Source organism: Cucurbita maxima, unplaced genomic scaffold (assembly GCF_002738345.1).
Source record: "Cucurbita maxima cultivar Rimu unplaced genomic scaffold, Cmax_1.0 Cma_Scf00016, whole genome shotgun sequence".
Classification (NCBI taxonomy): Eukaryota; Viridiplantae; Streptophyta; class Magnoliopsida; order Cucurbitales; family Cucurbitaceae; genus Cucurbita; species Cucurbita maxima.
In genome coordinates this window covers 2,818,983-2,836,147 of record NW_019272032.1, presented here as the reverse complement: position 1 = coordinate 2,836,147, position 17,165 = coordinate 2,818,983, and the positions used below count along the sequence as shown (strand labels likewise).

At 36.2% G+C, this 17,165-nt stretch overlaps 3 protein-coding genes across 7 annotated transcripts in view; 2 read left to right on the top strand and 1 right to left on the bottom strand.

The window, feature by feature from the left end:
* Window positions 1-3,030: 3,030 nt before the first annotated feature.
* LOC111491630 lies at window positions 3,031-8,848 on the top strand. Of its 3 annotated transcripts, XM_023140627.1 has the most exons (9): window positions 3,031-3,154; window positions 3,820-4,898; window positions 5,129-5,247; window positions 6,182-6,538; window positions 6,653-7,117; window positions 7,205-7,508; window positions 7,775-7,940; window positions 8,285-8,390; window positions 8,479-8,848. In XM_023140627.1, exons 2-9 carry the CDS (start codon window positions 4,113-4,115, stop codon window positions 8,591-8,593), a joined length of 2,418 nt encoding a protein of 805 aa, XP_022996395.1. In that variant the 5' UTR covers window positions 3,031-3,154; window positions 3,820-4,112; the 3' UTR covers window positions 8,594-8,848. The 3 variants fall into 3 exon arrangements, with proteins under 3 accessions (XP_022996395.1, XP_022996393.1, XP_022996394.1); XM_023140625.1 differs by having other exon boundaries at window positions 6,182-7,117; XM_023140626.1 differs by lacking the exon at window positions 3,031-3,154 and adding an exon at window positions 3,173-3,284 and having other exon boundaries at window positions 6,182-7,117.
* Window positions 8,849-10,613: 1,765 nt separating this feature from the next.
* On the top strand, window positions 10,614-14,268 carry LOC111491631 (lysosomal Pro-X carboxypeptidase-like). Its single transcript, XM_023140628.1, has 9 exons — window positions 10,614-10,979; window positions 11,060-11,246; window positions 12,083-12,216; window positions 12,296-12,408; window positions 12,482-12,725; window positions 12,831-12,983; window positions 13,745-13,824; window positions 13,910-13,959; window positions 14,032-14,268. The coding sequence occupies exons 1-9, from the start codon at window positions 10,620-10,622 to the stop codon at window positions 14,169-14,171; spliced, it is 1,461 nt and encodes a 486-aa protein (XP_022996396.1). The 5' UTR covers window positions 10,614-10,619; the 3' UTR covers window positions 14,172-14,268.
* A 1,435-nt stretch (window positions 14,269-15,703) lies between these two features.
* The window catches only part of LOC111491183 (serine/threonine-protein kinase SRPK-like), a 4,415-nt gene continuing 2,953 nt past the window's right edge, over window positions 15,704-17,165 (bottom strand). For 2 of the 3 annotated variants that reach the window (XM_023139973.1, XM_023139974.1), the window contains exons 3-4: window positions 16,554-16,601; window positions 15,704-16,451 (exon numbers count right to left, since the gene is read on the bottom strand). In XM_023139973.1, coding sequence (XP_022995741.1) covers window positions 16,056-16,451; window positions 16,554-16,601 — 444 coding nt within the window. In that variant the 3' untranslated portion in view covers window positions 15,704-16,055. The remainder of the gene's footprint in view (window positions 16,452-16,553; window positions 16,602-17,165) is intronic. The other variant, XM_023139975.1, reaches the window with a different exon arrangement.

The following is a 17,165-nucleotide window of genomic DNA, read 5'->3' as shown; positions in this document are numbered from 1 at the left end:
TTTGATTAGATTTGTCACGGACGTACCCACTACTTAGCAATGTTCTCTTTTTTAACTTTTGAGTTAGTCTACTGAAAGAGGAGAAAGATGTAGGATAAGGAAGTAATAAGGTGGACATGAAGAAAAATTGACGTTTAATGGACGTAATTGATTTTCACCCACCTTTAAAAAGGGTACCTATAAATTTTGTTAGCTTTTTCCTCTATTTAGGTTGAGCTATGTTCATATTGGATTATAAATACAGGGGTGTACATTCAAAATTCTTATAGTAAAAAAGGTTATAAAAATGTTCCAACTAGTTTTGTTTTAGTACAGTGTCAAAAATTGTGCAACCGTGTCTAGATTGTCATGCACGATTTAGTCATGCCAGTTAAGCTATTCGACCGTTGTGGGGACAGGGGGTTTGATAAGAATGATATAAAAGGCAAAGGCATATGGGAAGAATGTGAGGTGAGGAGAGGACAAACAAAATTATAAGGGAAAGACTGAAAGACAGTTAACCTAACACTCAAAATTATGTGTGTGTTCTTCCTACCAATTAACTTTTCTATCTTCTTTCCCATTGTCTCATTCTTTCTATCCACTTCTTTTCCCCCAACACCTATCTTTGTTCTTTTCTGATTTGTCATCTCCTTTTTAATAATTTTCAATTATTTCGTAAGTAAATTAATTTGGAATATCTTACGTTCTAAGGTTTAGGGTGCAAGAATTGTATCGAAAAGCATATGATCTAAGACAAAAATATGTTAAAAGAATCTGTGTTAGTCTATGTAGATGATCTTTACTCTTAGCAACGTGGTCGTGTCATGGGGACTTCTGAAGTCAAATGGGGTTCATATGATTCGATACTCTGACCAATTTAGACTACTAAACCCAGACCATAAAGGTAAGTCAAATGGGGTTAAGTTGAATTTTTGGAAAACTCAAGAAAAAAATTGATTCGATTTGACGGGTTCACATTCTTTTTGTTAGGTTTAGGGTTACAGCCCAAACATAGTTTAAAAAAAAATTAAGAATGTTAATGTTTGTAACAAATGTTATTAATGCATTGTAACGTGTAAAGTGAGATTTAGGTATTAATGTAATATGTATAATGGATAAATATAATTTTTTTAATAATAAATAAAAACAGAAGAACAACGGACAAACTTGAAGTATTGGATTGTGTTGGTTGTGAACTATACTGGAGTTGCTCAGGTCACCAACCCAACCAACTCCAAATTTCGAGAGTTAGTCTCAAAGATTTTTTTCCACCCAACTCGTGTACATCCCTAATGTGAATTATAAACGATTCATATCTAAATCTCAAACATAAAGTATTACATATCCACAATCGAATAAAAATGTCGTGGACATACACCGACAAAATGAACGATCGAGAATAAAATTACAAATTGATTTTAGTGTCGTTATATTGTATGGCACATCTAAATTAAGAATAACGTATATGAAATTATTTGTTGGAATCAAACGTGACTACGTATTAATCCATAAGGAACGAGTCAATTTGGTAATTAAGATTCTTTTGTTTGTCCTCCTTAGGAACATCAATCAATCAGCTGCCTCTCATAAAAAGTTTGTATTCATCTCTAATTTCGACAAAAAATAGGTTTAGATCTTATTATACTTAGTTAATGTTCATATAATTTGTTTGTTAAATTATTAAGATAAAATTGTTTAAATAGGTCTAAAATGAAAATAGCCGTCATAAATCATAATTACTTTTTCTTTTATATTTATATAAATAAAAAAATTGACTGAAATAATTGGTGGAATATTATATAAATAAACCAGGCGCAGTTGAAAAAAGCAACAAAATGAATTAGAAAAATGAAAAATAAATAATAATAATAATAAAAAGGAGTTAGAATTATCATTGGCCAACTTTAATTTTACTTTAATAATTAAAATAATTATGCAAAACCCTAAAAATGAACTTTAGGTAGCAGCCATTATTTAATAAATACACAGCTTTTGGGTAAACTTAGGATAAGATAATGATTTTATTCATAGATTTCATGCACTCTATCATATGCTCCTAGAGCTTTGGCTTTTTATCTATAAGTATTTAAAAAAAAATAATGATTATTATTATTATTATTATTATTATTTTGTTTTGCTTTTCGTGGAGTGTTGAGTGAGTAAAGGAGGGCTGTAGGGTTTTTGGTCGGAAATGAGCTTGCAATAAATATAAATAATAAATAATTTTATGGGTTATAATTATTATTATTATTTTTTAGCGGGGAAATTAGTGAAGAGTTTGAAAAACAGCAGACAATAAAGGGGCCTTTGACTTTTGACCTAAGTTGACGTCTTAAAATTGACCGATGAAGGAAATTACTCATCGTGTAAGATTATGTTTTCGGATTCATATTTGGTCAAAAATGATATGTAAGATGAATATACTATAAAAGTCATTTTTACTCGTGCGAATTAAAAGACAAGCCTCTTCACATGCAAGAATTCATAATTTATTCAAGATTAAAATCGAGTCAGATGGTCTTTGAAATAATTTTTTTTTTCTAGTATTTTTCTAATTTTCATTAAGTTTTAAGATTTTAAAATTATATTTTACAAAGTAATTTGAAAAAAAAAATCAAATATTATTTTTCGAGTATTTTTCAAAATAAAAAAGAAATATATGATTGGCAAAATATATATATATATATATATATATATATATATATATATATATATATATAATTATACATAGAGCAAAGTTTAAATAAGTAGCCTCCAAATAGGCACTAATAGTCTTGACTGTACTACCGACAACCCTTGAAAACGGGAACGACGTGTCGGATAAAGGTTGGGGAATTTCTTGATTTTATTTTTTATTTACTTTCAAGTTAAATTTGAAAAGCGACAGAACGTTCCGAAAAGGAAAGGAAAAAAAAGATAATTAATTTTTTGATCTGGAAGAAAGGGAGTCGTGCCACGTGGATCGGTGATATGGCCTCTCTCTGAATATTATAGACGTTAGAATTACGGCAAATTTTCTGAGTAAGAGGAACAAAACGGTGACGTGTTGTGGTGTGGGTTTAATATTTCATAAGTCGCCGCGCTCTCTATCTCTCTCTCTCTCTCTGTAACTTTCTTTACAGCTTAGATTTCGTTTCCTTTGCTTAGAAACCACAGGCAGGGGGCTTCATTGGTACGTTTTTCTTCTCTTTTTCGCATATCAGCTCTTTTCAGATCACTGGAAACAGGAAGTGTTAGTTTTCGAATCGATTACGGATGGCAGCTTTGTGTTTCAATGACTTCTTCTTCTGATGATGATTATGGTGATGTTTCGTTCAGTTTGTTGATCTCTGTGTGGATTGTGATTCGTTTCTTTGAGTGGTTCGTGAAATTGAACGTGGATTTAGCTGTTATTGTTCCGTTTTGATTTTATTTTTCTTCTTATTGGCTGGAAAGGCGGGGGAAACGAATGTAACGGAAGGCTGAAATCTTTTGATTTTGATAATTGGATTAGAAGAAATTGTGTTGACTGATGGACAGCGTTGTGTACTAGGATTTTTCTTTTGAAGAGCAGAGCGTTTGAATCTATTAATGGTGGAAATTTTGGGAGTCAAAACCGCGTTCTATTTGTTTGTTCTTTACAATTTCCTGAGAAATTATTAGGGCAGTGATAGATTGATTTGAATTCTGGTTTCGATTGTTTGTGAGTTTATTAAAAATGTTCTCTAGTTCGTTGTCTCTGGGTATTCAGCTGCGTCTGTAACTTGTACTCTTATCTTCTCTGATCCGTAACGCTCGCGTTATACCTCGTTGAGGCTGAATAATAGGAGTAACGAATCTCTTTGGTTTTTGATGCAGTGAATTCGAGGAAGCAATGTACATACGATGAGTTTTCACAAGGTTAGTGGATTCAATGCCAGAGGAAATCAACGATGAAACTGTATTCTTGAATTTTTCTTCTCGTATAGAGATTGAAAAGGATGACCGTGTACTTCTTCACAAAGATGAGGAACATGACGACCATCAATTCTCACAGATACAATGATCCTGATCTTCAATGAATCATCCAAACTCTAACTTCTAATTAGCTTGTGCCTACTTATGAATTTTCAGTGACGGATTGAAAGATTAAATCAATAGTTTATTGAAAAATGGCTATTGCTGGTCTACATAATGTCTCTGTTCATGATTCTTCATTTATTAGAGAATCTCAATCTCAAGCATCAAGGCAGTTAGGAAATGAAAGTAACATAAGCACCCGGGCATCCTCTCTTCTACGTATATGGCGAGGACTTGAGGATGAGCAAGTGGTGAGAGGCACAGAGGAGAGAGCTAGTGAAAGATCTATTGATCTCTCAAGAAATGATGCAGCTGAAAGGCAAAGTACTGTACGGGGGGATGATTCAGAGAATATGGGGATGAATATCAATGAGAATGATACTGACACATGGTCCGACATACAAACTGCTTCACAAAATGATGATGAGGATTCTGGTGAATTTGGGGTTGTTGAGAGGGAGAGGGTTAGGCAAATTTTTAGAGAATGGATGAATAGTGGCGTGGGGGAACATTCACCTAACGTTTCCCAAATGAGTAACGGCTCAAGGGCAGAGTGGCTTGGTGAAACAGAGCAGGAGAGGGTGCGAATGATAAGAGAGTGGGTGCAAAAGAATAGCCAGCAGAGAGGCACTCATGATGGAAATGGGGAAGTCCAAACTGCTGAGGTAGGTACTCAGGTTGCACAAATTTGTGATGGATTGGTTGGAAATCAGCACGAAGGCCGGATCCAGCGTGCTAGGAGGGGTATTCGCAGGTTATGTGGCAGACAAGCTCTCCTTGATATGGTCAAGAAGGCTGAGAGAGAAAGACAGGCAGAAATTCAACTATTGTCAGAGCAACAAGCTGTATCAGGCTTTGCTCATCGCAACCGCATTCAGGTTAGACAAGTCCTTTTTTCGCTGTTTTTGGACTCTTAAATTGTTATACTTTAGAACGAAGTTCCTAATTATTCATGAGCTCGCTCATCAACATGTTTATTAGAGTTGAAGCAAACTGTATGCATGCTTCCCCGTCACTTGTGAGAAATGGTGGGTTTTTTCTGTGGTTCCTTTGAGTGCACCTATAATTATCAGCGCTAAATAAACAATCATGGGATATTATTTTGCAGTCATTACTCAAAAGTAGATTCTTGCGAAACAATAGATTGACTGAAAATGCGAGATCTGTATCTGTTGCTGAATCCGAGTTGGGCCTTTTAAGGCTAAGACATACAGTCTCTGGTTTGAGGTACTTCTGACGCTTTGTTACATTTCACTCGAGTTTTTTTCTACTTTAGATTACCAACGTTATGTAGTATTATTTCTGGAGGTTTAGTTCAACTTCAACGGAGGAACAATCAAATCACTCTGTTAATGGTGTTCAAGTTGCCTAGATTTTTTCCTTCATATTCTTGATAGTTTATGGGTTTTTCTCATTTTAAAAATTTGATTTCAAAGGGTGATTATTGGAATTATACAGTCTCCACTCTCTTTCTTTTACAGCTCTACCTTAGATATTACTCTGCTGCATTCTATTTTTTCAATCCTATATTGCCTTGTAGATAAGAGAAACTTCGAGAATGGGCAACTAGTGTCAAATTACTGCCATGTAAATTGCTACGAATGTCTCATCAATGTCACTCCAATCATCATTAGCATGTAAGATGAAATATCTAATGTCTAACGACATCCTTAATGCTAATTACATTATTAGGAAACTAAATTTTTCTGAATTATAGAGGTATAAAAAATAGTAATCAATTTCATATGCGATTGTATTTCCTCAATCCAAAAGTTATGAGATCACTGATTATTGTGTCTTAATTTGGTTAAACTAAACCTAGAGCTTATAAACCTTCGTTATTACCAACGTCTTTTTCTGCATTAATGTTAACATTGATGGACGTTGAACTTGAATTCATTACCAGTTATAGTCGAGAAAAACACAAATCTAATTATTGGTCATTGTGGTTAAGGGTCGTTAACTTTAACCAAGAAGTCTTAGGTCCAAAACTAGCTACCTGCTTGGAAGACTAACATTCTTTGATTGGGAGCTTCCAAATGTTGTGAGAGTCGTGTATTGTTTCCTTGAGTGTCAACCTTGAATTTTTGCCAATTTTTGCCAATTGTTTTTCCTATCCCTTTTGATAATAGCAATGATATTTTGACTTTCTTTGAATTAGGGAAGGATTCTTCTCCAGATTGGATAATTCTATTCAAGATCAAGCAAGTAGCCGACATTCTGACACCACATATAACAGTGATGATGGTGATTCTCTAACTGACCTGAATCGTACAAGGAGTTTTGAGGTCCTAGATGATCTTCCTGGACGTTCTGGGCCAAGTAACGTGGAAAGTCATAACGCAGGCTCTTATAGCATTGGTCTCACTAAAGTTAGATATGATCTAGAAGGAAGTACTGTTGAAGGTAGGGAAGCATCGCTTGATGCGGTAGAAAGTACACAAGAACAGGTTGCAGAAAATGGTTTAGCCAGCCAAACAGCTGATATCAACTCGATGGAGATGAGAGAAGATTCAGGACAACGTATGAGAAGAATTTTTCAAGAAACTGCTGCAAATATTTTATACCGTGAAGTTCCTCAAATTCATGTCGAGGACCATACTAGCGTACTAGATGTCGAATCTTCCATTGAACAAATTGATACCCATGAGGAAAATGATGATATTGGAGTATTATCAGATCATTCTGGAAGTTTTCAGGACAATGATCTTGAAAATGTAGATCCGCTGGAATCTACTTCTCATGAGGAACTGAATGAAGAACTAGGTATGGGAGTTGAGCCAAATGATTGGCACGAATCTGGTTTTCAACCGGATGAATGGGAAAATAGCATTGAAGAAGATATAAACGAAACTCAGTTGGAAAGCATCACTACTAATTGGTCTGGAGAATTCTTGAGTACGACACATAGAGGAGATATTCATCTGCAAAATGCACCTGGAGCTTCACATGAAAATGTTATCTTTATGGAGGATGTGCCTAATTGGTTAGAAGGCTCTCCTAATCGGGAGGCTACATCCAGCCAAAGGTTGGAGACCTTTTATTTTCCTGAAGAGAATAATGTGCATAATGGGGAAATCCGAGAACTTTTAAACAGGTATAAAAAATTTTATATCACAACCTGCCTTGCTGAATTCAGACAAATGATGAATTTACATGTGGACTATTTTTCTTTATTATGCAGGAGAAGTGTCTCTACTCTTCTCAGTAGTGGTTTCCGAGAAAGCCTTGACCGGTTAATTCGATCTTACATAGACAGGCGAGGTCACAGTACCAGTAATGGGGATCTAGACGAGATGATGTCCCCTTACACGTCTACAGAACAAGAGCAAGAGCACGACAGGCAGACTATAGGTCAAGCGGGTTCTGCTGAGAGCCATCCACTTGATTTGCCTCTACCACCTGCAATGCCCCCTCGACAACTTTGGGATCATGAATTGAGTCATGATAGTTGGTCAAGGCATGATTTCCGTCAGCAGTTTGGAGCGGTATGTGTCATCATTATTCCCTTGTTTGTTGTCTTTTTGGGTGAAATCAGTAGGATCAAAGTAAATAAAAGAGATACGAAAACATGCAAATATCAATGGTAAACGATTGATGAATAGCGATTCTATAATTCTATTTAGAATTATTGAAATTGTCTATTAGGTGAAGTCAGTGTTGGTTGTTAAATAATCTAGTTATCTTTTTTTCGTTCTTTATTTTCTTGTTATTATTATTCTTTTAAATTTGATGTTGTTGCTGAATTTTACAGGACTGGGAGATCATTAACGATTTGAGGATCGACATGTCTAGGCTACAGCAGAGGATGAGCAACCTACAGAGAATGTTGGAGACATGTATGGACATGCAACTTGAGTTGCAACGCTCAATTAAGCAAGAAGTTTCTTTTGCACTGAACCGAACATTTGGTTCAGAAGGTTTGCCTTCATTCTTAATGCAACAGAATTCTTTAGTTTTTACGTCATTTAGATTTGATCAGGTAACAAGCTGTCTCTGGAACCCACCCCACCCCTAAATAAAGATAGAACATCGTACTTAGATTATGTCGTGGATATTATATTTTTCCAAAATTTGACATGGACTTTTGTTTTTTTAATGTGACTCCTGCCTTGAACCACTGAACTATATCATACTTTACTCAAATGGTTATTTAGCATGGGTGGAGGGAGGATGGGATAGTCTTTAGTGTTATGGTCACTTATATGATATCACTTTCACATGTCATTCGACTGATTTTGCTGCATATAATGTCCCTGAACAGAGATATTTGAAGACAGTTTGCCAGACGAAGAACCCAAATGGGACCGAGTAAGGAAAGGAATTTGTTGTATATGCTGTGATAACCATATTGATGCTTTGTTGTACAGGTAATTCCAAAAAAATTTCCGACCATTTTTGTATGACTCTCTAGTTTAAGTTTCATTTAACTTATATTTTCTCATTTACAACCTATAGATGCGGGCACATGTGCACATGTACAAAATGTGCTAACGAGTTGGTCGAAGCAAGAGGAAAGTGTCCGATGTGTCATGCGCCTATTCTAGAAGTGATTCGTGCTTACTCCTTATGACAAATTAGATGACAATAAAGACAAAAAATGATGGACTAATAGTGAGATTCGTTGATCTTCCTCCTCTTGTTCCATCCATCCATCCAGGTGTCTTACTGATTCTTCTCGTCCAAATTTCTATACATATAAAGTTTATTATTCAATGATGGACGATTGAAATAATATATGTAATCTCTATTATTGATTAATCTAGCGAGAATAAATACGATGAGTGGATTTAGAAACCTTATTAGAGGAATTTTGAGAATGATAAAACTTACCTTTTCTAGTTCCACTCTCAAAAACACTTTTATTTTTATTTTCTCTAAATCCTTTGCTCGTATTAGCAATTTAATTTATGGTTGAACTATATACTTTTCTTAAGGAAGCCCAAAATAAATTGTTTCTATTACCTAATGTTTTTGTGAAATGAAATGCACAATTTTTTTTTAATTAAAATTTATTCAACTCTTTTATAATATTATTAACAAAAAAAAAAAATAATGCTAAACTAGAAAATAAACAAAATAAAGTTGAGTTGAAATTATAAATTCCAATTTAGATTTAAAAAAAAAATTAATAGAAAAATGGTTTCATCCTTCATGTGAGGGCATGGGTGGAATGAGAAAATTGAAAAAAGACGATTCTACCCCTCTCTTAACCTTCTAATTTGTAATGATTATGGATGATTTTGCCAACTCCATAATTCTTTTAGTACTCTCATGCAGCTGTGTCTCTCTAGGGGGCTCGTCCACCGAAGTTGGAACAATTGCTAATCCTCGTCGCCACGTGTCACCATTCTCCACCATCGATCCTCGTTTGAATACGCTAGCCATTCCAGCACCACTACCGTAGATGTCACAAACAACCTTGTTAACCAACAACAAGACACGTGCAATACAGCTTGGTTCCAACTTAATTGCACTTAAATTCTTAAGTTTTCAAACTCAAAATATTAATTCTTATTTTACTTTAAATATTTTTAATGAAAAAATTCATCGAAAACAATTTTCACTTTTTTTATATTTTTATTTTAATAAATTTCATTTTCATTCCATTAATATCTAATTTTGATCCGACCACATATTTAATTTTTATCTCTTATCCTTCTTTTTTTTTTTAATTAATTAATTTATTTAATTTAATTTTTTTTAATTTTATTCAATTCATTTTGCCCTCAAACTTTCTTTAATTTTAATCATTTAAAAATAATTTAATATATAATTTTACGCTTTTATATATAATTTTCGTGTCATAATTTTTTTTTTATATATAAATAAAAAACATGTTGCAAAAATGATTTTAAATATAGCCCATATAAATTTAATTATTTTAAAATTATCTTAAACGAAAAAATGTATATAAACGAGTTAGTATCAAAACTTAATGTTTTTTCAAAAGACTTTTTCAATGGCACAAACTTGGATCAATGGTCGGTTTAGTGTTGAATTTTCCATCTACTTTATAAGCTTTAGCTTCCGATCTTCCAAACCAACAAACTTGATAATTAGAAAAATGAAACTCGATTGGATTGAACTAAACCAACTCGAATCGAGTTATATATATACACACACGTATAGTTGTCCAAACAATCGAAATTAATTGAACTCAAAAACTTTATTGTATTATTTATGAAGTATTGTTGGGGTTGAAAATTTTACCACTCAAACAATTAGATTAGATCTAAAAAATATCTGAGCCAACTAGATCCAACTCAACCAATCAACATCTCTAATCGACCCATCGAAGAAGTTTTATTCAAGGAGACACTATTCTAAAACTAAGGAATCTTGAATTGATTTTAGCATTAGAAAAGCAAATTTTTGGTAAGGACAACATCTTCATTGCATATTTAGGAATGAAACTGTTGAAGAGTGTCTTTATTTGGCAGAAACCTCTATGAATCAACCATTCAACTGCCTTTCATTAGGCGCCTTGGCCTAGCTTACGAACCGCTGGTTCGAGACCCGAACCCGTGAACCGGGCAACTTTTTGTTATATAAAGGAGCTGTTTGTTTGTGAAGAAAGCCAAACCAAACACTTTGTCATGATGTTTCTTCCTTGCTTACTTCTCATCCTTTCAGCCTGTGTTTCTGCAACACAGTACAGAATCCCAAGGCTTAGTATAATAGACAGAGATTCTGAAGCTCTGTCCTTGCCTCTTTCGGATGATTTTAAGACATTTTATTACGACCAAACGTTGGATCACTTCAATTATAGGTCTGAAAGCTACACCACGTTCGCTCATAGATATATAATCAATTTTAAGTATTGGGGTGGCGCAAATTCCAGCGCTCCCATTCTTGCCTACTTGGGAGTAGAAGGTCCACTGGATAAAGATTTGAACGTGGTAGGATTCTTGACTGATAATGCTGCTCAATTTGGGGCTCTTCTTGTTTATATTGAGGTAAGAGCTTTCATGTTCTTGTGTGGTTCATACTTAATGCTTTGGACGGTTTATATGATTTTGTTTTGTTTTGTTGTTAGCATCGTTATTATGGGAAATCGATACCCTTTGGATCAAGGGAGGTAGCATTGAAGAATGCAAGCACTTTAGGCTATTTCAACTCAGCTCAAGCAATGGCAGATTATGCTGATGTTCTTATACATGTTAAAAAGACGTTGCATGCTAAATATTCTCCTGTGATTGTTCTTGGTGGATCATATGGTGGAAGTAAGTCGGTTCTCATTTAAAATTGTGAGATTTCATGTCAGTTGGAAAGGGGAATGAAGCCGTTCTTATAAGGGTGTGGAAACAAATTGCTAGTAGATGTGTCTTAAAACTGTGAGACTGATGACGATACGTAACGGGCCAAAACGGACAATATCTACTAGCGATGGCCTTGGGTTGTCACAAATGATATCAGAGCTAGACACTGAGTAGCGTGCTAGTGAGGACACTAGGCCTCCAAGAGGGGTGGATTGTGAGATCCCACATCAGTTGAAGAGGGGAACGAAACATTTCTTATAAGGGTGTGGAAGCCTCTCCCTAGCAAACGCGTTTTAAAACCGTGAGGCTAACGGAGATATGTAACGGGCCAAAGCGGACAATATCTGCTAGCTATGGCTTCAAGCTGTTGCAAATGGTAACAGAGCTAGACACCGGGTAGTGTGCAAGCGAGGACGCTGGGCTTTCAAGAGGGGTGGATTGTGAGATCCCACATCGGTTATTGAGGGGAACGAAGCATTTCTTGTAAGGGTGTGGAAGCCTCTTCCTAGCAGACGCGTTTTAAAACCGTGAGGCTAACGGCGATACGTAATGGGCAAAAACGGACAATATCTGCTAGTGGTGGCCTTGAGCTGTTGCAAATGGTATCAGAGCCATACACTAGGCAGCGTATTAGCGAGGACACTAAGCCACCAAGAGTGGTGGATTGTGAGATCCCACATTGATTGGAGAGGGGAACAAAGCATTTTCTACAAGGGTGTGGAAGCCTCTCACTAGCAAACGCGTTTTAAAACCGTGAGGCTAACCTAACATGTTTTTTTGTTTTGTTTTGTTGGAAACAGTGTTGGCCGCATGGTTTCGTTTGAAATATCCTCATATGGCCCTTGGAGCTCTTGCTTCTTCAGCTCCAATCCTTTACTTCGACGATATCACGCCACATAATGCATACTATTCCATTGCCACTAAGGATTTCAGAGTAAGACCCTTCAACAAAAATGCATCCTTTTGAACCTTTTGAACTTTTTAAACACACAAAAATGCGAATGAATTTGCAGGAAGTTAGTGAAAGTTGCTATGAAACTATTCGGGATTCCTGGTCCGAGATTGAAACAATTGCTTCCAAGCCTGATGGTCTTTCCATTCTTAGCAAAGAGTTCAACAGCTGCAGGTATTATAATTCATGGCTTCTCATATCCAAATTTAATGAAGTTTGTGCTTCTAATCGGTTGTTCTTGTTCTAGTCCTCTGGATAACTTCTTTCAGCTGAAAGACTACTTGTGGACTATGTATACCACCGCAGCCCAATACAACCGCCCACCAAGATATCCGGTCACTAGAATCTGTGATGCCATTGATGGAGCTTCATCTGGAAGTGGAATTGTTGGCAGAATTGCTGCAGGGGTGTTTGCTTATAAAGGAAATCTATCCTGCTACCAGATTCAGCCCAGAGATGAGACTGAAACCGATGTGGGATGGAGGTGGCAGGTAATCTTTTTATTATACGAATACCGACGTGGGATGCATTGAACTTTAAAAAGCTTCATCTTTTAGGACGTTTTAAGAAGCTTTTGTGTTGTGTGTGTAACTCAGAGATGCAGTGAAATGGTGATGCAATTAAGCACAGGCAATGATACTATGTTTCCAGCATACAATTTTGAGCTTGGAAGCTTCATAGATTACTGCAATAAGTTATATGGTGTGTCTCCGAGGCCTCACTGGGTCACCACCTATTATGGAGGCCATGTATGCACTTCAACCACCTCTCTCATTTTCTTTATTTTCTTTATTCATCGTACTGTAACCGCCCAAATCTACCGTAGATATTGTCTTTTTTGGACTCTCTCTTAGGCTTCTCCTCAAAAATTTTAAAACTACACCCTTATAAAGAATGTTTTGTTCTCCTCCCCAACCAACGTGGATCTCACAATCTACCCCCTCCCTTGGGGCGAGCGCCTTCGTTGGCACTCATTTCCTTCTCCAATCGATGTGAGATCCCACATCTACCCCCTCGAAGTCCGCGTCCTTGCTAGCACACCACCTCGGATCCACCCCCCTTCGAGGCTCATCCGACCATTCTGTTAATGGATCTCACAATTCATCCCCCTCAGGACCTAGCATCCTTGCTGGCACACCGCCTCATGTCCACCCCCTTCGGGCCCACCACTAGCCGATATTTTCCTCTTTAGGCTTCCTCTCAAGGTTTTTATATTAGGGAGAGGTTTCCACACCCTTGCAAAAAATGTTTTTTTCTCCTTGAATCTCACAATCTATCCTCTCGGAGCTCAGCATCCTTGCTAGCACACTGTCTCGTGTCTACGCCTCTTCGCTGGCACATCGCCCGGTGTCTAGCTCTGATACCATTTGTAATAGTCACTAGCCAATATTGTCGTCTTTGAGCTTTCCCTTTCAAGCTTCCCTTCAAGATTTTTAAAACACGTTTACTAGGGAGAAGTTTCTACACCCTTACAAAAAAATTTCACAATTTCTTTGTCTCCAAATTTCAGGACATAAAACTCATCCTTAAGAGATTTGGCAGCAACATCATTTTCTCCAATGGACTCAAGGACCCTTATAGCAGCGGCGGGTAAACAAAAACTAAAGCTCCAACATTTATTACACATAAAGAACAATCAACTTTACTTCAACTCTCTCTCTCTTTGTGAATGCAGAGTGCTGAGTAACTTATCCGACAGTCTCCTTGCACTCCATACGCCTAATGGTTTGATTCAAACTCATAAATTCTAACTTCAAAGCTTTGTTCTTTTGAGCTGACATGTTTTGAACTTTCCAGGATCTCATTGTTTGGACATTTTACGAGCAAATGAAACGGATCCACAGTGGTTGGTGGAACAAAGAGAGACAGAGATTAACATCATTAAAGGATGGATCAGCAAGTACTATGCTGATCTTGGCCGTCTAAACAATATATAAACAACACATAATGATGATGAAACACTATAGACAGGATATGAAAATCATCATGACATGTATGCCACTGAAGATGAATTTATGAACTTGTATTGATGTTAGTGTTGAACACGTTCGTTGAATAAAGCATACTGCTAACAGATATTGTCAGCTTTGACTCGTTACGTATCGTCGTTAGCTTCACGGTTTTAAAACACGTGTGTTAGGAAGAAGTTTCCACATTATTATAAGATATGCTTTGTTTCTCTTTCCAATTAATGTGGGATCTTACAATCCACCCCTTTGGGAGTCCAACATTCTCGTTGACACACCGCCCAATGTCTGGCTCTATACCATTTGTAACAGCTCAAGTCCAGTGCTAGAAGATATTATCCGCTTTGGCCCGTTACGTATCACCATCAGCCTCACTGTTTTTAAACGCATCTACTAGGGAGAGGTTTCCACACCCTTATAAAGAATGTTTTATTTCCCTCTCCAACAGATATGAGATTTCATAATTTATCACTTAACACTTAAAATATATGAACTTGAACGTTCTAGTAGATACAAACATGAAAGTTCCCGAATAGTTGAATCGTTCAATAATGGTCGTAAAAGAGAAAGGTAGATGTTTTGGTGCTTTTCTCATATTCTTGGAAGTTGTATAAAAAGAAAAAGGGGTCGAAGGAAAGTGTTTAGAACTTTATGACATCCTCACAAAGTGGTTTGAACGGCATGCACCGAAACCATTATTGAAGTGTTCCACCCAAGAGCCCACTTCTCATTATCACTACAAGTGGCTTACACAATAGCCATCCTACAAGGATCCATAAACCATTATGTCAAAGTTGTGCCAACATTTTCATGTGTTTTTAAGTTCAATATGGTAATAAATGAAAAATTAGTATTTTTGTTATGTCTTAGAAAAAATGCTTTAAAATATCAACAAAATAGATCTAATATTAATAATAATTGTAGTTAGACAAGTTTTTGAATTCTCACTTTTGTGTTTAATAGATACAGAACTTGAAAAAAAATATCAAATAAATTAGCGTATTAACTCGCTCAAGTTTTCAAGCATACGTCGATATCGTCCACGAACTCTAAAATTTACATCACTGATTTGTTCATTAGGTTAGAATAAGTGTCGCACACTTGCTATTCTGCAAAAGTGCGATTGTGACAATGGACAAGTCCATTACCAGCTTCTACATGTTCAAGGTCTGGCTCCAATTCTGCTTCTACAAGGTTGAAATCCAAGGCCAACTCCATGACAGGTTTCAAGGGTCAAGAATAGGATTAGGTTATGGACTTGCAATCGACTTCAACCTCGACTTCCCCACATGATTGTATTTAGGGAAGCGTCGTATTTGTATGGCCTGAAATTTTTCAGGCTGCCCAGTCTATCCGGCACTCGACTAGATGCTCATTTTGTTGATTGGGCCCGATATCCTCCATCCTTAAATCTGAAAAGTTTTAATATCTAGAAAAAGTTCATTTTTAAATAGAAAACCGATATTGACAAACATTATACAATAAACAAAATGACAAGAATCTAACACCAAAAATATATTTTATATATGTTCAAGGTTTCATTAAGAAACTCTGATCCAGAAAGTTGTGCTACTAGAGACCTGGAAATAATAGTAGTTTGTAAAGATATGCAAACCATACTCGAACGCACTCTCTGTCAAAACAATCCACTGTTTGAAGTTACTCGAGATGGGCCTACGAAAGCCGGTCTACCCTCTCCAAGCACAATATGATGATTGCTTCGGATAGCATGTAAGACAACGCTGAATCCATGTCGTTCATGAATATGTTTCCAACTCCGATGGAAACCTGAGCTACAAAGTGGGATTATACTGCACGAAACATAGCCTGAAATTGCGTACGTTGCGTTTCTAGTCATGTCTGTTTCGACGACATCGATTTCGAAGTTCCATCAATAGCTATGTTTCCCATTCCAATCTCCATAGCTTCTCTCTCGCCCTTCTCGCTTATTTTAGTTGAAGCGTTCTGATCTTTGGGCTGATTTTGATGGGTTGATCCAGAAGATTCAAGAATTCTTGGGACAGAATTCAACCACGGATGGCTGAGACATTGTGCTGCTGTTGGTCTCTTTTCAGGTGAGAAATCCAATAAAGGAACAAGAAAGTCAGCCATGCCATTAGCATCTTGCTCGCTGAAATCATACTTCTCAGTCAACACCTTATTAAGAGGCCAAAAGCGCAATTGACGAATATGCCTCAACTCACCATATTTGTTGAAGTAGTCCCTTGAATAGCGGCCACCTAATGCAATCTGTGCCGGATATTTTAAGAAACAGCAACATATGAATAAGTGAAACTTTTTCAAATAAATATAATAATGACAACATGGTATTTATAAGTATGTAAACGTTACCTTGCGAGGCATCACTCCAAGAAGCTCCATCATCAATGCGAAATGATCCTGAAAATAAAATGAATAGTCGAAATTACAACTTCCAGAAGAGGTCCATGTAATAAGCTGACTCATAACAAAGTCTTGTTTTGCTGTTCCCGGAACACGTATATTGGTAATGTCGACATGATATACAATAGTTATTTTAAAAAAAAATAAGAAACAAGTACCAAACGTATACTATCACTATCCTACAAGTACCATACGTATACACAATTACTATCCTACGAGCTAAGGGGAATACGATTAGCTGAGATAATAGCACATTATATTAAAAAGCCGGAAAGAAAAGCATCAAGTTAAAAATAAAATTCTTTATATTTCCCAACAGACAGCCTTAGCATTCACCAGACATATTCAATGTATGATATGGTTGAAATTAAATTGAGCCTCCTCAACCAATTAACCAAACAAAAACAACCAACCAAATATTTCAGTATCAGGTAAACTTCCACATCATGCCACTCTTACAGCTACAGCAGAAGAAACGTGTCAAAGAATAAAATTATAACTCAATGAAAACTCTCAAACGATCAACCATAGCAAAAAAAAAAAAAAAAAAAAAAAAAAAAA

Excerpts from the sequence above, each read along its gene's own strand:
- LOC111491630 (XM_023140625.1), top strand. The coding sequence starts at position 4,113 with ATGGCTATTGCTGGTCTACATAATGTCTCTGTTCATGATTCTTCATTT. Across the intron at positions 5,248-6,181 it reads CATACAGTCTCTGGTTTGAG|GGAAGGATTCTTCTCCAGAT; the intron begins GTACTTCTGACG and ends TCTTTGAATTAG. Across the intron at positions 8,391-8,478 it reads ATTGATGCTTTGTTGTACAG|ATGCGGGCACATGTGCACAT; the intron begins GTAATTCCAAAA and ends TACAACCTATAG.
- LOC111491631 (XM_023140628.1), top strand. The coding sequence starts at position 10,620 with ATGATGTTTCTTCCTTGCTTACTTCTCATCCTTTCAGCCTGTGTTTCT. Across the intron at positions 10,980-11,059 it reads CTCTTCTTGTTTATATTGAG|CATCGTTATTATGGGAAATC; the intron begins GTAAGAGCTTTC and ends TTTTGTTGTTAG. Across the intron at positions 12,217-12,295 it reads TTGCCACTAAGGATTTCAGA|GAAGTTAGTGAAAGTTGCTA; the intron begins GTAAGACCCTTC and ends ATGAATTTGCAG.